At 36.7% G+C, this 21,026-nt stretch overlaps 1 protein-coding gene across 1 annotated transcript in view; it reads left to right on the forward strand.

The window, feature by feature from the left end:
* The window catches only part of LOC107756569 (regulator of G-protein signaling 6-like), an 89,478-nt gene that overhangs the window by 65,827 nt on the left and 2,625 nt on the right, over nucleotides 1–21,026 (forward strand). The window contains exons 3-17 of the mRNA XM_016573742.1: nucleotides 6,406–6,502; nucleotides 7,694–7,744; nucleotides 7,833–7,939; nucleotides 10,858–10,909; nucleotides 11,377–11,441; nucleotides 12,285–12,361; nucleotides 13,040–13,121; nucleotides 14,012–14,086; nucleotides 14,167–14,262; nucleotides 14,357–14,415; nucleotides 14,948–15,058; nucleotides 16,637–16,762; nucleotides 18,353–18,539; nucleotides 19,509–19,598; nucleotides 20,839–20,892. Of these exons, the coding sequence (XP_016429228.1) occupies nucleotides 6,406–6,502; nucleotides 7,694–7,744; nucleotides 7,833–7,939; nucleotides 10,858–10,909; nucleotides 11,377–11,441; nucleotides 12,285–12,361; nucleotides 13,040–13,121; nucleotides 14,012–14,086; nucleotides 14,167–14,262; nucleotides 14,357–14,415; nucleotides 14,948–15,058; nucleotides 16,637–16,762; nucleotides 18,353–18,539; nucleotides 19,509–19,598; nucleotides 20,839–20,892 (1,329 nt within the window). The remainder of the gene's footprint in view (nucleotides 1–6,405; nucleotides 6,503–7,693; nucleotides 7,745–7,832; nucleotides 7,940–10,857; nucleotides 10,910–11,376; nucleotides 11,442–12,284; nucleotides 12,362–13,039; nucleotides 13,122–14,011; nucleotides 14,087–14,166; nucleotides 14,263–14,356; nucleotides 14,416–14,947; nucleotides 15,059–16,636; nucleotides 16,763–18,352; nucleotides 18,540–19,508; nucleotides 19,599–20,838; nucleotides 20,893–21,026) is intronic.

Consider the following 21,026-nt stretch of genomic DNA (forward strand, 5'->3'; position numbering starts at 1 on the left):
GACGCGTTTCAGAAAGGCGGGGCATAAAGGAGAAATAATAATGTACAGTATGTGTAAAATAATGTTTTTTTGGTAACGCTTTAGATTACAACCCGCAAAGAACTATGTAACTATACTGAATTTACGGTGTACGTTTCTGTAATTATAGTGAACATACGTGTAGGTATAAGGGAACAATGTGTTGCGTTTGGGTAATAAGGGGGTAACAACCAGATATGCAACCTGCAAAGAACTGCGTAAGTAAACTGAAGTTACAGTGTAACTTTTTTGTAATTATAGTGTACCTATTCAGTACCTCCGTGTAGGTATAAGGGAATAATATGCGAAGTTTGGGGAATAAAGGGGTAACAACCTGTAAAATTACAAATGCTTTATACTGTAAGTATTTTGAAACTAAGAGGTGCTTATTCTAATATTACGTGGTATGTATGGCCTAAACAACAATCTTATGTTTGGGAATGATTTAGAAAGACGATATATACTTTTTATAATTTTATATTGGTATTTTATTATAGGCGTATAGGTATTTTTTAACCATGGGGTACAGATTCTATTATTAAAGGATGGACATGATGGAGATTACTGAACAACAAAACTGGACATCTAGTGAAATGAGTTAATGAGTTTCTGCTATGATTTATAATTCACGAGTCTACTTACCTTATGAAAGCTTATTCGTCGATTTTAGCAACTTCACACCAGCAACTTCTCAACACCACTATCACCAAATAACTTTGCATGATATACCATCAAGGTTCAACGCAGCTTAAAACAAGTTTACCTCTTTCCAGCTGTTCGCAGAAAAAATACATGATACAACATTTGTATTTCAGTGGATGTATACTGTGGTATTTTTATAGCAAATAAAATGTAGAGGGTTTAATTTGGCCATCGAACAATTAAATTAAAACTAGTGCAATATTTGTCTCTGTAATTACTGTGCAAATATACACTTGTTCTGTGTTTAAGTCCAACTTGTTCCTCCCTTGTTCCATGTAGTTACAGGGTAAATACAACATTTGCGGGCTGTAAATTAAAGTGGTGCTTGTTCCCCCCTTGTTCCACGTAGTTACAGGGTAAATACAACATTTGCGGGCTGTAAATTAAAGTGGTGCTTGTTCCCCCCTTGTTCCACGTAGTTACAGGGTAAATACAACATTTGCGGGCTGTAAATTAAAGTGGTGCTTGTTCCCTCCTTGTTCCACGTAGTTACAGGGTAAATACAACATTTGCGGGCTGTAAATTAAAGTGGTGCTTTGTTCCCCCCTTGTTCCACGTAGTTACAGGGTAAATACAACATTTGCGGGCTGTAAATTAAAGTGGTGCTTTGTTCCCCCCTTGTTCCATGTAGTTACAGGGTAAGTGGCTACAACAAATTGCTCTGAAACGATTGTTTATACATTAGGTCATACATACATACATTATATATCAGGTAATGTATCAATAAACATGGTGGACTGTTTTATTTAATTCAAATATTGTTTGCAATTTACTATAGGCCTACTGCTGGGTTAAATTAACCAAAAAATGGGTTTTAAAATTAAAATCACACACAATATGACAACAGTAACAACACATTTATTACACCAGTTCAGAAAAAAAGCAAAGCAACTCCATACTTATACAGATTATACAGTTAAACCAAATTATTTTGAAAAGCTTGTTTAAGGATATATTTTGTTCAATTTGTTCATGTTTTTCACCCACTGACTTAATGACTAATTGATTAACTAGTAATGACTAGTTAAACTATTATGGCCAAACCATCGCCAATAAACACACAGTAATAAACACTGAAAGTCAAGATTAAACTGTGTATTATAGCGAACTGACAGGATTTTACTGTCTTTGATTTACCGTTTTGTTCCACGTCCTCAAGCACCATTTTGACTAACATTTTTCAGTTCCCGGTTTTACCGCTCATCAGTCGCTTCTCAATGTTGTGAGAACATACTCGGACAAAACCCTCCAGTTTTAAAAGAACACATTCCAGTCAGTTTCAAAAATCTCTCTCCTCTTCGTGTCGATTAGTTTTCTTGTATTTTCTACACATATTCCTGTCATGAGCGCCGCAAACATGGATAGACTCGTCTCATGCGCCATTCCAGCTGTTTCCAGTTCGCGCTCACCACACACTGCTGCAGTTTTAAAGGAACACACTCCAGACAGTTTCAAAGTTGTCCCTTGTCTGCGCTTCGATTCGTTTTCTCCTATTTTCCACACATGTTCCCGTCTTAAGCACCGCAGTCACGGATTTCGTCGCACACAGAGCCGTTCACGTTTGAACTCACGTGACTTACTGCATGCTCTCATTCACGTCCTCCACATTCATAACCCAGCAATGTTGGGTTGCTTATTACTGATATCAACCCAAATTGGGTCAAATAAAGCCAGCTTCCTAACCCAACAGTCTCAACCGAGCGTTTGGATTAAAACAATTACCAGCGTGTTTTATATGTACAGGCTATAAAAAAGTACACAGTGTATGTTTTTGCTTTATCGCTTGCAAATATAAGATTGTTAGGTCATACATACCCCGTAATATTAGAATAGGTACCCTTAGTTTCAAAATACTTACAGTAGAAATAATTTGTAATTTTACAGATTATTACTCCTTTATTCCCCAAACTTCGCATATTGTTACCTTATACCTACACGGAGGTACTGAATAGGTACACTGTAATTACAAAAAAGCTACGCTGTAAATTCTGTTTACTTACGCAGTACATTGCGGGTTGTAATCTAAAGCGTTACCAATGATTACAGACACTTCCCGAACTGAAGGCTGGTTCACCAGCTTTCCTTGAAGAAGCAAGAGCGCTAATTGCTACATTTAGCACACGCCACAGTGGCCTCTGAGTGGGAGGGTACTGTGATAACCTAATAAGAACGGCACAGTGTTTTGACAGATTATGACATACGTAAGTGCTCTTTGGGATGGTGCCAACACAAGGGCCCATCCTAAAAAGAGCTCTCTAGTGAGTGCTGCTGATTGTACTGAAATAGAGTAAAGAGCGTCTCTCAGAAAGATAAGGCATGACATCCGTTAACTTCATTTAATGGCATTCACTCTCATTAAGGATAAGATACATGGCTTCGTCGTGATGATGAGTGCGAATTTGCTCAAAATTTGTCTCTTTTTCTCGGGGATGGCCCTGCTGGCCTTCGTAACAGACCACTTATCCTACTTTAAGCAACAAGGATGATTTGGCAAAATTATAAAATGCATATTTTGTAAGGTTAAATATTAGATTAGACTATTAGATATACAAATAGCCTAATATTTATTAGATATTAGATTAGACTAAAGAATGTGTTTTTGTTTTTTCGCTTTAGGCTTTTGCATTGTTTTTCTATGTACTGTAAACATTCACTAGACAGATGTGTCTGACTGTTGTACATGTGTTTTTTTGAAGCGTTTTGCATGACGCGGCATTTAAAGCTGAATTTTCAGCAGCCATTACTCCAGTCGTCGGTGTTACATGATCCTTCAGAAATCATTTAATGTGCTGATTTGTTGGTTATCAAAGTTAGAAACCATTGTGCTGCTTTATATTTTTGTGAAAACCGAACAAAATAAAACAAAATGGAATTAAAAAAACTAGCTTCACTCAAAAATCATGTCTCTAGACCATGCGTTTTTGTTTTTGTCATCATTCCTCTGTCTTTTTTGCGTTTTAAATGGAAAAAGGCATTCTATGTGAATGGCCCCTAAAAATAGTCGCGGGGCCCAGGGCCATAGTGGTCAAGTCTCACTGTATATGGAGCCACGGGACCCTAATGGCCATCTGGTCCATAATTCAGCCTTACTTTCCCACCGGTTCCTTATTGAAACTTGAGAATTTTGTGGGGCAGGAAGGTGTGAGTCTGTGGGATAGATGTCATTTTGTCCTCTAAACACTATGTAGCATTTTATCTGTATTGATTTAGAGTTTAGAGGTGGACTTCCTGGCTGGCAGTGTTGTCTGTCTACAGCCAGGATCTCTCTTGGGACTCAGGCCAACACTCATCGACCCATTTAGAATAGTTTGCGCCATAGACTCGTGTTTTAGCCACTAGGTAGAGAGCATTAAACGAAGTGAAGTGCTTTCATGGCTAGAGAGGGGAAATTAGTCTCATGTGGTAATGGATGGGATGACTAGAGTGTTTTTAGGGATAATGAGGGCGGGTCCTCGTGTAGCACAGCTGTATGTTTTGTTTGACACTGCTGATGATGTAAATGCCCTGTGAAGTGAAGTGGCTTTGCTTTATTTTAGCAGTTTAGTGTTGTCGTGGGCTCACAGGAGTCGGGGGCTGGCTTTGATTGTTTATATATAGCTACTGTATGCATTAAATGTCTCCGAAGCAACTGAGATCTCGCCTCCTACACGACACGTGCAAAAAAAAGAGCGCTGAGCGCCACAGAGCAGTGATGACAACATGCAATCTCCAAAGCAGAGAACGCTACCTAATTTCATTACGCTCCCTCTCTCCTGCAAAACCACAAGCTGTTTTCATCAGTGCTGGGATTATTTATAGACCGTAGGTGCGATCTTGTATATTCCAAAGGCCTCCACCGATACTTATATGCCTGCGTAACCAGAGAGGAACGAGAACAGATGTTCCCATCACAAGTGAAAGGACCATTTCTGTGGCTGTACAACAATATAAATAGACATGGAATAAATAAATTTGGCCTGTGTTTTGTGCACATTGGATGCTTAATGCATTTAGTAATGTGATCAGTAGACGTAGGTGTGTGTTTACACCTGTTATGATTAACAGTTTGGTTAGAATGTGATACTACAATGCTTGAAAAAGCTGTAAAATAACCAGATCAAGTCTAATGGTGGATTGAAATAAAATTAACATTGTGCTTTCAAACTGACTGTGAATCAGAGTTGATTTCTGGTTTACTATTGAGTAGTATTGATTATTGAGTGGTTTCATTAATGTGGACTTTGAAACACACTACCGTTCGAAAGTTTGTAATAAGATTTTTTTGGAATGACGTCTCTTATGCTTACCAAGGCTGCATTTATCTGATCAAGAATACAGTAAAAACAGTAATATTTTAAAAGTATTATATACATTTTGAAATGTAATTTATTTTTGTGAAAAATGATTTCTGGAGTAATGGCTGCTGAAAATTCAGCTTTACCATCACAGGAAATAAAATTGTAAAAAATATTAGTATTAATAAAATATATTGTAATAATATTTCACAATATTACTTCATTTATTTATTACAAATAAATGAAGTCTTATGTTGCGCATAAGAGATGTCTTTTAAAAACATTTTAAAAATCTTAATTATTCCAAACATTTGACCGGTAGTGCATTCAATGATTATTATCAGGAACGAGCTATTGAGAATTATTAAACCTAAATGGATATTACAAAAATGGTGTTGATAAATGTGCAAATGGTGTTCATAGATGTACAAAACATTGTGTTTGAATTCTTTTCATTTTCTGCTGAATTCTGCACACTATACGCAGCAAAAATGTAAAAAAATGATAGTGATTTTAACAGTAAAAGACTGAAAGAATGAATGAATAAAAGACTGTAAAAATGCTACAGTAAAAACCTGTTAATTGGTTATCAGTAAGTTTCCATACTATATACTGTGAATAACTGTCACATCATTTAATGTAATTTTACAGTAAAATACTGTTAAAATTTACGGGTTTTGGAAGTGAAAAAGAAAAAGTAATTGTATAATTTACAGTGAAAAACCGTAAATTGACACTCCCAGAATTCCCTGCATGACACTTCATATTTTGTTTTTTTGTTGAAATAACTTTCTTAGATTTTTCTTATCAGTTGTGTACATTAGGGTTTTATTGTGCATCTAATGTTGTTTAATTAATGTTTATTGCATTGTTTCAGTATCATGTGTGCTACCATGATGGTGTTTAGTGTTTGTGTGACTGACACTGTGCACCTTCTATCTATCTGTCTATCTATCTATCTATCTATATATTATTTCCCTTCTCAGCTTGTGGAAGAGCTGTTTGTGATGAGCTTTGATACATCATGTGACTTTCTTATCACCACCCGTTTTTGGTGATTATCAGTATTACAATGGTTTAAAAAAAACAGATAATAGTACTTCAATATGCTATTTTTTTAACATGACATCAGTTAATGAAATACGTTTTTTTTTATTGTGAATTTAAGTTAAGTCTGTAAAACCTAAAATGTTGCTACCATATTTTTAATGGTGAAGTTCTGGCAACCACAGCTGCCGGTATTTTACTGTAAATGTCACAGATTTTTTTTTTTCTTCTGCTGTGCTGCTTTTCTGGGCTATGTTAATTCTATATATTGTCAATATGGGCATTGAAGTTAAAGTGAAGCAAGCCAAGACTGTAGATACAGTCCAAACTAACAAGACACACTCTTTCTTCTCTCTTCCTGTAGATTGAGGACATTATCACACGCCTCCGAGATGAAACTGAAGGTGTGCCTGTCAGAACGGTCAAGAGCTTCCTGTCCAAGATTCCCAGCGTTGTTACAGGTATACTGGCAGGAGTGGGACAGTTTGCGTCTAAACTGGTGTGTGATTTAATAAACCTTAAGTATGTGGGTTTTTCAATGGCCGTTGCTATCATACAGTATGTGTGAAAATACAGTTTACTCAAGTCAATGTAAATAAACAAATGCATTCACATGAAATATTGATTTTAAATTATTTTATTAGCTTAATTGCTTAAATTGTAGAAAATCAGTCTAGCAACAAGATGAATACTGCAACAATTGTCTGTTTGTTTGTTTGTGTGTTTGTTTGTTTACATATATCTATATTTATTTATTTATGAAATTCAAGTTATTTATTTTATTGGCCAGTAATATTTGGTTTTCACATCCGGCTGTTTGTGTCTCTTTTCAGCCCTTTTTTTAGATGAATGTTTTTCTCTTATTATTAGCAGGCAGACATGATTAATTTATTCTGTAAGCTAAAGTGTTTCATAATAGGTTCACAGTAGTCTTCATCAGATGTGAATGTATTTGATTTTAAAAAAATAATAAATTATTATTAAAAAATTATTATTCATTACAGTTGAAGTAAAACTTTTGAATGAGGAAAAAGTTACTGAGTGCACATTTTTAAAATAGCAGTTTTCTTATTTTACTTAATGATGCTTTCAAAAATATGTTCTTAAAAATGTATATCACTGTCAGTGCTGATACAATATGTACAGGGTTGTGCTTAGTTGCTATTTTCCAGGGAATTTCATAGATCAGCGGGTGGATCAGGAGCCATACGCCCCTGTGGTCTCCACCGATCCTACTAACCACTTTCACAGATTCACAGATTCCTTTAGTGTGTGATAAGGAATGCTAGAAGAACAGTTACTTGTCCTTATAAACCCTCAAAGAGAATAAACCTGAAGATATCGCATCGCTTGATTTGCACATAATGCTAAACACAATTACTACAGTGAGCAGCTCTAAATGGATGCCTGCAGGCCCACATCCGGATAACTAATAGCTGATTTGGAACTAAAACATTGATGTTGTACGTGATTGAAGTGGTGCTAATGTAGATTTAGCTTGACTGATCTGACACACATTGAATCTTGAACCATAACGTGTCTTGACACACTGATGATTTTGAACTTTATCAAGGCTTTGGGAAGTGAATGTAATTTATGCATAAATTTGCATGTGAAAATAAGGTGATATGTTTCCACGTTTTAAACTTTAGGTTCTGACATTGTTCAGTGGATGATGAAGAACCTCATCATAGATGATCCTGGTAGGTGTTGATATGAAGAAATATACACGTCTTATTGATGAATGTAAATTGTTTGTGAAAGCAAATGCATTAATTTCTGTATTTACAGCGGAGGCCATACACATCGGCAGCCTGATCGCCGCCCAAGGCTACATATTCCCCATCTCTGATCATGTTCTTACCCTCAAGGATGATGGAACGTTATACCGCTTTCAGGTGAGCTTATCCATCTACCATCAACCAAATAAAAGTCACGTGGATTGTATCCTGGCAGCTGTGGTTTCCAGGATGTGGTCCTGTTTCACTTCAGCACTGCTGAGATTCTGAATCTACTGTGGAAATCACACCTAAGACACACTATGAAGAAGCGCCACAGACCTTTACACCTACTGAGCAAATAGGACAGTGTTTGATCAGTGCAGAGGCCTTTATTAAGCCCTTCTCTATACAGGCAGTACATTACTGAGATTTATTTCACATACCGTACTATATATACACAACCTGAAAGAAATTAGTACTTTTATTCAGCAAGGATGTATTGTGCATTAAATGGATCAGTATTACAGTATAGTGTTACAAAAATTTCTATTTCAAATAAATTCTGTTCTTTTGATCTTAAAAAATGTTTCACGGTTTATACAAAAATATGATGCAGCACAACTGTTTTCAACATAGAAATAATAAGAAATGTTTCTTGAGCAGCAAATCAATATTAGAATGATTTCTGAAGGATCATGTGACAAAAAAAAAAATCAGCTTTGCCATCACAGTAATATTGATTATATTATATTGAATATATTTTAAAATTATATTTTAAAATATATTCAATTGGAAAACAGTTCTTTTAAATTGTAATAATATTTTGCAATATTACTGTTTATACTGTGTTTTTTGATCAAATAAATGCAACCATTGAGAGACTTCTTTAAAAAACATTTAAAAATCATATCAACCTCAGACTTTTGAACAGTAGTGTGATGTTTATTGTCTATTGCTGTACTTTTAAGATCTAAGGTGTTAAATAATATTTTATCTCAGTATGTCCTCCAGAAATAGGGGCATATTTATCTGGTAAAGGCCGATCCTTAATTTTTTAGTGATTTAGATGATTAGTGAGGAGATGACCAAAGGCATGTCTTTCTCTGAGCCTCTTTAGCTCACGTAACTCTGATGTTTCTCAGGAGAAGCACTGCTGGCTAAAGCTGTGAGAAGCTCTGTCATCTCATTTGGAAATTATTGCAACACTAAACAGATTCTCTTCAGCCAAAGATCTCTATAATACCTGGAGAAAGCTATCAATTTGCATTCCCGTTCATCTCAATGGCAGTAGCTCAGCTGGAGCTTGACAGTGAGATTTGAAATCTGCCAACTTTACTCATAGGCACTCAATGACACTGATCCACCATGTTTACCATGTCAATCTGGAATTCGTCTTTAAAGAGCCCTCCAAAAAATCAGTCACATGCAATCATCTACTAAAATACAATGAAATGAGGGTGCATGTGTAATGGTTATGCATCAATGCTCCATTACAGTACTAAAGTATCATGTTTAATTAATATAGTCTCACTATCAACCTCCAAACCAACTAATTTATCCAGAGTTTTACGAGAAAAGCCAAATTCTCAGATAATGGCATTAGGCTATCTTTCCAATAAGCATGATAGAAAGTATAATGTTTAATTAATATAGTCTCAATATCAACCTCCAAACCAACTGTAATTTATCCAGAGTTTTACGAGAAAAGCCAAATTCTCAGATAATGGCATTAGGCTATCTTTCCAATAAGCATGATAGAGTATCAATAAGCCAATGAATGAATCTGAGCTTCTTTTGTACATTCATTAATTACTCAGGAGGGAATTAGTGTTTCTGTTTCTCTGGAGTATGGCTCATCAGCTCATTGCCTGACAATAATGATCTCAATGCACCATCATTTGCTTTGTGCCGCCTGTAGTCTTTTAGACTGGCTCCACAAAGGCAAGAGAGTTAGTTGTTACAAATGTTGTTAATAGCTCTTATAACATGAATATCTTCATATAATAACTGCACGGCACAGAATCATAATTTCAGCTACAGCTTTGGCTAGTAAGCAGGAGGCAGACAAGAAATTCTTAGTTCTTTCAAACTCACACCTGATTTTAAACAGAATCCATATAAATTAGTGAAGTAGTTACTGACAACCCAGAAGCAATCACTGTATCTAAATATGCAGATATTGTCTAGATTAGCAGTTCTCAACATTTTTGACTCGAAGGTCCCCCGCTGTCCAACACTGCTTTTAGTATGACAGCGTTGCTTGATTTCAAACATTTTTATTAACAGAAACTGTATATTAAGTTAATTAACCATTATTCATTTTGTGATACCAGAATACTTAAGATTCCGAATATTCTGAATTTTCAGAATATTTATAACATTTAAGATACTCTGTATGTTCTTAAATAAAAACATTTATTGAGGGAAATAAGGATATTATTATTATTGTTATTATTATTATTATGCACCAATATTAAAATTCTAGCCAAAGCAATAAGCCGATATGTATTTTCATGTTAATACAGATTTTGTCTAAATAGGAAAAAAAAAAAAATCATTTTAAATGATACAAGTAAATTTAGACATCATAACATTTTTTATAGTATACAAAGGAATTTCATTGTGATATGTGCTAAATATTACATTTAATAGTGTTATTCAATTATTAGTGTTTTTACAGAAATGAGAAATGAGCAGCATGACTGAATGTATTTTGGCTAGATTAAGTTTATGTTCATACTCCAAAGTCTGCCTACTCAATTTTTCAATTGCACAAATGTACAAAACTCAATTAATACAGATTTTGTCTAAATAGGGAAAAAAAAAAAATCATTTTAAATGATACAAGTAAATTTAGACATCATAAAATTTTTTATAGTATACAAAGGAATTTCATTGTGATATGTGCTAAATATTACATTTAATAGTGTTATTCAATTATTAGTGTTTTTACAGAAATGAGAAATGAGCAGCATGACTGAATGTATTTTGGCTAGATTAAGTTTATGTTCATACTCCAAAGTCTGCCTACTCAATTTTTCAATTGCACAAATGTACAAAACTCAAGAGTAATAATCTCTCTCCTTCTCACCCAGGCTCCATACTTTTGGCCCTCTAATTGCTGGGAGCCAGAGAACACAGACTACGGTAAGAGAAGGACCCTGCTGGGCAGACTCAAAGTGACGTAAGAGCACACAGAGCTTTACCGTAGATGCTTTTTCAGAGAGCTAACATAACTCATAAGGTCCCAGAGACGCAGGACGCCCCATGTTCAGCCCACAATCTGCTTTCCCAGGATTATTACAGGTTGGACAGGTGAACAGTCAGGGAGAACTGCAGAGCATTAGTGTGTGTATGACAGTGTGTTGACTGTGGGCAGATGTTCACTCATGGTCAATGGTGACTCATTCATAGTTCCTACTTTCTGTGAACTGGCCAAGCAGAGATGATAGATGCAGAGGAAAATACTAAATCCAATCAAGGGCTTACACTGGATGTGTGAGCGTGTGTAGGGGTAGGATTATACATGACAGTTGATAAGGCCAAGTCTCTTATGGCCTCTTGTCTGTTTCTCTCTTCTCTGTCTGTCTATTTCTCTCTGTTGCCTGTCACAGCCATCTATCTGTGCAAGCGGACCATGCAGAACAAGACCCGGCTGGAGCTGGCGGACTATGAGGCGGTAAGTGACCCACTGCGATGACAGCCGACAGAGAAAATGGAAGCAAAAGTGTTTTGCCAGCAAAAGCATCTCAGTTTGGATTCTCACAGGTATTGACAGATACGTCAAGTTATTTTATACCTGAAAACACCAATTGTGAGCCCTTGTCATTGAGAATTAAAGGTGAAGTATGCCATTTTTTCCGATGATACTTTCTCTTGTCCTTGCTGTATGTGCAGAGGTAACGATAAATAAGCCATTTGTAGATTGATTCCCCCAAAGAGTGTAAACTCTGTGGCGCTATCAACATTGTTTTTTTTTTTTTAAGTGGCCCAAACAAGGACCTCTGTAATACCTGCTTCCATCTTTGCACATGGACATTCAGTTCTGAACTTTTTGTTGTTGTTGTTGTTGTTGTGGAAAATGGCATCATGACTTGCAGATGGACTGAAGTGACACACACAGTCACTTCACTTGGCCCTTCACTAGTGACTATCCTGAGCTGTGACGTCAAAGTCAGCATGCTTTATGCTTTTCAAAAATATTGGTCACTTGCAAAACTGCTGTTATGCTATAAAGAAAAAAATCAATTACTATTTATAATTTATTTATATATAAAAGAAAGAAAACAAATAAGAAATTTCAAAAGAAAATATACATTTCTATATATTTTATATGCAGAAGGTTGGTTAGATTTTAAATGTTCTCATGTGCTCACCAAGGCTGCAATTAATTGATCAAAGTTACAGTTAAAAAACATAATATTATGAATTATCATTACAATTTAAAATAACAGTTTTCTATTTCAGTTCTTTTAGTTTTCTTTCTTTCTTTCACTCATTTATCTCTGTCTCTCTCATTCAGGAGAATCTAGCGAGACTACAGAGGGCTTTTGCCAGGAAGTGGGAGTTCATCTTCATGCAGGCTGAGGCACAGGTCAAGTAAGTGCTGTTGTCAGGACAACTACGCAAACACTTGCTCTCACTCATACCTGCTCTCTTCTCTGTTGAAGAGACATCTACCCTTTGCTTTCAGCCCACACACATTCACACAAAGACATACTGTATATACACAAACTCTGATGTAACATAATAATATTGCTGAAGTGCAGTTGTTAGGGGCGAGACATATTAGCATGTGTGTTTGATTTAGAGTGGTCCACACTGATTGAAGCAGTCTCTCGCTCTTCAAACATCAGCTGAAGAGCCTCATCTGATGGCCGAGGGCTGCAAACACAAGTCAACCCTGCTCTGATTTTTGATCATCAGTCTGTCTCTATCATCACACTGTCTGCAGTACACTTTTCATGACGAAAACCCCAGTTTTGGGGAGAGCAAGAACAGAAGAGCAAGAGAGATGAATGAAAGAGTCTCAGGGCTCAAAACCAGGATAAGTGAGAGACAGAGAGTGATGCAGCAAATGTCAGTTACGTAAGAGTGAAGTGGCAGGAATGGAAATGAATTAGCTCTGCTCGCAGGCAGGTTGCAACTTTGATGAGCACAAGGGCTTTGCTCTTTGTCTGTTTTAACGTGTGAGGCAGGACGTGTGAGTGTGTGGATTGGGAAGGTTTCCTGCTCTTTGTTTAATATTAATGTCTTTGTGTTTCTTTGATTTTGTAGGATCGACAGGAAAAAAGACAAAACGGAGAGAAAGATTCTGGATAGTCAAGAGAGAGCCTTCTGGGATGTTCACCGTCCCGTGGTGTGTGAGGGTTGGATCCAGTGTGGGACGGGTTTCTGTGTTTGCATCTTGTTTGAATTTAATAGATCAAATAGGCACACTGTAAAAATTGAATACTTAAAACACCATTGTAGTTCCTCAGATTACCACTTGAGGAGAATCACAAGGCCTCTTTTAAAAAGGCCAGTTCTTGCTAATTGGAACCCAGAAGTTCCTTCAAACTCTAAAGACTGGTGATAGTTCCTTCAGTAACTAAAATGAAACTCCTTTGGTCACTTAAAATACATATTAGAGTTCCTTGAGTACATAACAGGATACTTGAGGCACCTTTAAAAGACTGTATAAATATACAATTCAATCAAAAAATGAAAATTCTCTCATTTACTCACGTTGTACAAAACCTGTTTGACTTTCTGACTTCTGTGGAACACAAATGAGAAGATATTTTGAGAAATGTCTCAGTGCTTTTTGCCCATACAATAGAAGTCAATGGTAACAAAAACGGTTTGGTAACTAACATTGTTCAAAATATCTTCTTTCATATTTCACAGAAGAAAGTAAGTCATACAGGTGTGGAACGACATGAGGGTGAGAAAATGATGACAGATTTTAAATTATTGGGTGAACAATCCCTTTATCCCTTTTTCATTTTAGCTATTCCAATAACTGTATAATGAATAGAACCCTATTGTAAAGTTTTAGTAGATATTTAACTGTGATTAATCTCAGTTTTTCATAGTAAACACAGCATAGTTAACACATTCAGTTTCTTTTTAAAGAAAGAAAATGAAATAATATATGTAATTATTGGATTCTGCAATTTGTGTGAATCATGATTGTATCAGCAATTTGTATCAGCGTATCAGCAATTTTTTTTATATGGCTGATTTACATGTGATTGTGATTCACAGCCTGGGTGTGTCAACACCACAGAGATGGACATCAGGAAGTGCCGTCGCCTGAAGAATCCTCAAAGGGTGAAAAAGGTGCTTATACTGTATTAGTGTGTGTGCTTTGTGTACAGAGGGTGTGTCTGATTGTATTGTGACCCATCTCCGTCTCGCAGTCAGTGTATGGGGTAGTGGATGACACACAGACTCAGAGTCCTGTACACACACCCTCCCAGCAGAGCAGCAAGGACACCAGAGAGGACGTAGAGAAATAGGTGTGTGCGAGCGATGCTGTTAATTTGATTCTTCCCATATCACTATATGGAATGCAAAAACTTCGAACCTCAATATCTCGAAACTGCTCAGAATGCAGATAGAAGCTTATCATTCCAAGGTGATGATTTATTGCAATCGAGTAACTGGCAGTAACTATAAAGATTAAACAACAGTATGAAAACTAAAATTGTGTCAACATATTTAAAATGCTACAGACAAAACTAATTATGTGTATCTTTAAATACAAGATGCCATGTAGTATAAATTTCACTTCACAACAAACAGTTAAATTATAAGCTGTATGTGTTTGATTCATTTAAAATAACTCACTTATTAAAGCTATTCATTTGGGAATCAGACTACACTTGTTGCGCTGTTTGTTTTTGATAAACTAAACAAAATCAGGCTCATAAGAGTCATTGATTCGGGAACTGAATCACAGTAAGTTTCATGCTATAGATTCAGTGGCAGGTTTGCGGTGCCACTGAATTAGTTGTGTGGGAAACTCTGTCATTTTTAGTATTATGACATAGTATTTTAGTACAGTGTACCATTCATTCACTTTTGCGGAGGAATGCATATGTGAAAACAGTTCATTTGGTTTCAATAATGAAAAACAGACAAAAATACTTTTATACAATAATGTGAAATATAAACATGATTTCAACTCATTTTTTGCAGATTGATGAGCTACACAGAGCAGTATCTTGACTATGACCCCTTTGTGACAGTACCAGAGCCCGCTAACCCCTGGATCAGTGATGATGTCACATTCTGGGAGCTAGAGGCCAGGTATGAAAACCTAAATATTACATCTTTCTTTATGGATTCCTCTTTTCTGTAGTCTAGTTTTCATTAGATGAAAGGGAGAAGGGATCGGGATGTCTAAATTTCTTAATTTCACTTAATATCTTAAGAGTCTTTGTAACTGCTGCTGAGGAAATTAAGTTGCTAATTTGTCAAAAAAGTTCTTATCTGTTTTGTTGTTATGCTTCTTTTTGGTTTTATGTAGAAAAAATCTTATGTCACTGTTATGTTGTGCTTTTGTTCTTACTCGATTTATTCTCAAACTGGGGTCAATCCTAAAATAACACTGAGGTCCGCAGACAATTATTACACATTTATAAAATAAGTACTGTTCATTGTTGGATCATGATAACATGTTAACTAGCCTTATTGTAAAGTGTTTGAATTAGTTAATTTAGCTTACAAACTCTCTTTTTTGGCTAATGTGATCCCAAATTTTTACGCCGGTTTCACACATACTGCGTGAGCGAGGTGTTTTCATTTCGATGAATGGGACGAAATCTGGGATGCGACACCACACAGCCCAAGCTCCCATTGTGAATGCTGTAATCTGTTAATATGAACGCATTTGATTTGTGAATCTGGCATTTTGCTTGCTGAAAGCAATGACTGAAAAGTAGTTTGACAAATAGCATGCAGGCATTGTACTGTACATAATCGACCCAGTGTGGCGTGCGAGAATGTGGGATCTACAGAGAACGGTCAAAGCACTGCAAATACATGTACATATAATGTGTGAGGACTCTAAAGCATGTCAATAGGAAAACAAAGCCAAAACCTGGACATTTTAAACTATTTAGAAATCCCAGCCAGGATGTGTTTAGGAAACTAGAAAGCTAGAAAAACTCTAGTTGAGAACACAGGACAGTGAACTTGAGAGTGTGAGGAGACTGATTTGATGACATTATTCGCAGGGCAAGTGTCATGTCTCCATAGTAACAGTGTCTACTCTGATTGGTGGACCTCTCTTTAGGATTGTGACTAATGTTGTACCTGGTTCTGAATATCTCAAGTAGTTTTAAGTCTGCTGAAGTCCTTATGTTGTTTTGAATTCTATAAAACACTGCAGGTTCCTTCAGCTCCACTTGCCTGAGCCGTTCTCACAGCTCCTCAAAGATGCCCTGACAGGAATTAAGGAATACCTCCCACACACACCCTCGTCCTAGTGTTTCATTTCTGGGTTTCTTTCTATACATCTGATCACATTGTTCAACAATGTGACTCTTGTCACTTAATTATGCAAAAATGAGGTTGACTAATTTGCCTTATCATATTAATTAACAGTTGTTGGAATTAGGTTTTTCTAAATCATTAGCATTCCTGTGGTGGTTTACATATTGTTACTTATTCAAACACTAATTTACAAGATATTATTAGACGTGATTAAGTGATCTTGTGTACACACACACAGTCTCTCTTTGTTTTCAGCCTTGTCTTGTTAATATGACAAACAATGGAACATTGTGTTGTCAAAGCATTAGCTGCTGTCAGTAGATATTGCAAAGAACAATGTAAGTTAAATAAATAAAATACTGTCTTTCTCTTTCCGTCTCTCTGTCTCAGTAAGGACCCGAGTCAACAGCGAGTAAAGAAGTGGGGCTTCTCGTTGGATGAGGCTTTAAAGGACCCAGTGGGCCGTGAGCAGTTTCTTAAATTCCTGGAGTTCGAATTCAGCTCCGAGAACCTGCTGTGAGCTTTCCATCACCATATTCCTCCGTCCTCCTTTCATTTGCACTTCTGTGACATTTTCCCCTTCCTACTCATTCCTCTCTCTTAACCTCCCACTACACTTTTAATGACTTGCACAAAATGTAGCAGAACAGGACAAGCAAAAGGTCAGACCTCAAGCTTTAATATCACTGATGAGAAAGAGCGAGTAAATTCACTGATGGTACATGATCATTACAACCTCCAAAGCCTGATCGCTGATGCAATGTGATAAGCTACTGCAAACCACGGGCATCATGGGGCAAATGAGGCAGCGGTGGGCTCCAGGAGACGCCCAACCAGGACAGCGAGGCCCCGAAGGGAGCTGCAGAGATAACACAGGTCACTGGAGCCGTAAAGTGACTGGGCAAGAGATAAAATGCTGCTTGTCTCAATGCATCTCTCATCCTTCTCTTTCTCTCGTATCTCCACGTATCCCCCAGCTAGGCATCTAATAGCCTCTGTGGGGGCTGTCTTATGTTTGCCAGTCTGTGAGGAGAGTGAAAGTGATGTGTCCTCTTGACTGCCTGACTCTCCCCTGGGCCCATTAGGGCCTAAACCACTTCTACACTGCAGAGATCTATAGAGCTACAGAGCAAGTATGATATGAGAGTGACTGGGCGATTGCTTTCCTCTATCTGTCATGGCAGGTGCAGTGCGTGTACTGACTTCCATAATTAACCCAGTATTTGTTACTCAGGAGTTTGGGAATGTCATTGCCATCAGCGATGTAAAGAGGGTCCAAAAGTAACACACGCCAAGTGCTAATTGGGAGTGAAAATTAGCTTTAGGGACTGAACTTGGAACAGCAACATAATGCATGATTGAAATCAGATTGTTGGAATGATAATCTGGCCTTTACTCGTTTACCATAAAATTTAACAAATGCCTAAAAAATTTTTTTTTCTTTTTTATAACTATGTATTGACACATTTATGCGATATTCCTCACGTTAAGCCACAAAGATTTGAGGTAGAACACCAAAATATGAGAACAAAATCATGATGCCATTGACCAGCGTCAAAAATGTTGGCATAGGAACAAACATATATACACTATCATTCAAAAGTTTAGGGTTGGTCAAATTTTTAAATGTTTTCGAAAGAAGATTTAAAAAAAAAATTCTCACCAAGATGCCTTTAAAAAAAAAATGATAAAGAAGTAATATTGTGAAAAATTATTACAATTTAAAATAAATGTTTTCTATTTTAATATATTTTTAAATATTTATTAAATGTTTATAAAGTAATTTATTCCTATGATGGCAAAGTTTAATTTTCAGCTGAATTACTCCAGTCTTCAGTGTCACAAGATCCTTCAGAAAAAAAAACAAACAAAAAAAAACAATTCTTATCAATGTTGAAAACAGTTGTGTTGTTTAATTTTTTTGTGGAAACCATGATAATTTTTTTTTAGGATTCTTTGATGAATAGAAAGTTAAAATGGTGGTGTACATATTTAGAAAGTTTATTTTTACAATAAAACTACATATGTTAAAATTAATTTGATTTGCACCATCCTCCCATGGTCAATACTCCATACAGCTGACATTTATTATTGTTTTCTCTTTAGGTTCTGGTTGGCTGTGCAGGATCTGAAGTGCCGCCCCCTGCAGGAAGTGGCGGCTCGCGCTCAGGAGATCTGGCAAGAGTTTCTTGCTGAGGGAGCTCCCAGTGCCATCAATCTGGACTCACACAGCTACGAGCGCACCAGTCAGAATCTAAAAGACCCGGGCCGCTACAGCTTTGAAGATGCCCAGGTGAGTAACTGTCACAGGAAGCACAGCTCAAGCACTGATGGCTTTTGTTCCTTTTAACAATTTCCACGGCCTTTCTGCACATTTGGGGAAAATGATCGTACTGTATGAACTAAATAGGAAAATTGTTTATTATTATTTTTTAATGTCCAATAACCATTGTGTAAACACATTTTCACAGATGATTGAGGGCTTTTAGGTTTTTTGATGGACGGAGGAAGTATGAAAGCTGCACTTAGGGACAAGTTGTGCCCAAGGCAGAATCTTTTTCATTCTTTGAAATGATGAAATAGGAACTTGAGGGCTTTGGGCCATTCGAGGAGATTGATGTACAATAATGCTGATGGATAATCTGTTCCTTGTCCTTGTCCTCACAGCTCTGTTTTGTCTTTGTTTATCTACATTTACATGATTGATGAAAGAGACAGAATAACAGGCATCGCAATGCTCAGAACCAGGGTGAAAAGTCTCTCTGGAATTATAAAAAAAATTCAACCATTTTATTCTAGAAACTTGTCACTACAAGCTAACTGCTTTCAGAAAATTCAAAGTAGAATAACTGAAGAATGTGTTACAGAATCTGTGACATTACTGCTTAGAGTCTGTCAAGATACTTGCTAGGAGTCTGTCAAGTGAATTAAGCTTTATTTGAAAAAAAAACAAAAAAAAAACACATGCCCCTTCATCTCCTTAGGTAAAACATTATTTTGGCAGCAGCGAAATCTCATTAATCCTGCTGCAAGATATGTTTTATCAGACATAGATTGCCTTTTCCAATGGGAGAACCTACAGATTTATTCCTGTTTGCATTTGTGAAGTCATGATTGAAAAGATAAGAGAAGCAGGATCATGAGGACAGAAAGCCGTTTTTCAGAAGATTCTTGGCTCTTTCTCATTGCTTTGCAATGAGGCGCTTTCCTTTCATCCAAGCTGCAAACTCACTGTCAGCCTCCAATGTTTTTTCTCTTTCAGGACCACATCTACAAGCTGATGAAGAGTGACAGCTACCCTCGTTTCCTGCGCTCCAATGCTTACCAGGACCTCCTGCTGGCCAGAAAGAAGGTTAGTCTCAATCTCAAATCTCTCTCTGCCGCGTGTAATGAATCGGAATAATTTTTCTGCAATTTTGTTTTCAGTATCACTCAGTATTCTTTTGCACAAACCATTCAGCCATAAGAACAAAAATCAGTGCGCCCCTAGAGTACTGCAAGGGAAAAAACTGTGGAAAAACAAAAGATACTGGTAATTTTCTGCCAGGACATTTTCCATTAAAGGAATAGTTCACCCTTAAAATGAAAGTTGAAAATGAACATTTACTCACCCTCAGGTCATCCGAGATGTAGATGAGTTTGTTTCTTCATCGGAATAGATTTGGAGGTATTAATCAATACATCACTTGCTCACCAATGGATACTCTGCAGTGAATGGGTGCCATCAGAATGAAAGCCCAAACAGCAGATAAAAACATCATAATCCACAAGTAATCAACACGACTCCAGTCCATCAATTCATGTCTTGTAAAGTGAAAAGCTGTGTGTTTGTAAGAAACGAATCAATCATTAAGACATGTTTTTGTCTTCAAACTGTTGCTTCAAGCTAAATTACAAGACTTCAATCCATTATATTGCTTTCTCCAGTGAAGAAGTTGTCTCGTCAGAATCAGGAAAGAAATAGGCACATATCAAGCACTCTGTTTACAAGCAAAAACAGTCGAAAACACCCCTGAACAAATATGTAGATGAATTTTGATGTGAGAGGACGGGATGGAGTTTTTCACAGGAGGAAGCATTTTTGTTATTGATGGCACCCATTCACTGCAGAGGGTCCACTGGTGGGCAAGTGATGTAATGCAAAATTTCCCCAAATCTATTCTAACAAACAAACTTACCTGAGGGTGATTACATTTTCAGCACATTTTTCCAAGTCAGTTCTTTCTTAAGAGACAATATTTCAAGCCTTAGTTTCTTTTTGGCTAAAAACAACAGTCCTGAATTGAATCATTTCCTTTTCTTCACTTGCAAACGAGTGTTCAGTGTTCAGTTTGCACTTATTAAAACACACTAAGCCAACTTAATATGTACTTATCATCAAATGGCCTACTTACTCTACTGACAACATGTAATGGCTAAACATGGGCACTTCAGTTCACTTCAGAGCCATTTTACAGTCCAATTGTGTCTCAGCCCCACTGTGATTATTTAAGATTAACATTAATCTTCCTACTTTTCTTTACTAACACATGTTAACCTGGTGTTGTGCACTGTATCTTCCCCATTCCCTTCCATTAACCTGGGCTCCACAGCCTGAGACTGAGCAAGGCCGCCGCACATCCCTGGAGAAATTCACTCGCAGTGTGGTGAGTGGCACAACGACCATCGCCAGTTCTTTTTTAACTTTAATTCAAAATCGAGCTTTCTGGAAGGTAATCAGACCAGAAGAAAATGGGATATTTTCTGAGAACCATAAAGGGTTCTCAAAGGGTTCCATATA

This window comes from Sinocyclocheilus rhinocerous, unplaced genomic scaffold (assembly GCF_001515625.1).
Source record: "Sinocyclocheilus rhinocerous isolate Xijiao unplaced genomic scaffold, SAMN03320098_v1.1 scaffold683, whole genome shotgun sequence".
NCBI lineage: Eukaryota > Metazoa > Chordata > Actinopteri > Cypriniformes > Cyprinidae > Sinocyclocheilus > Sinocyclocheilus rhinocerous.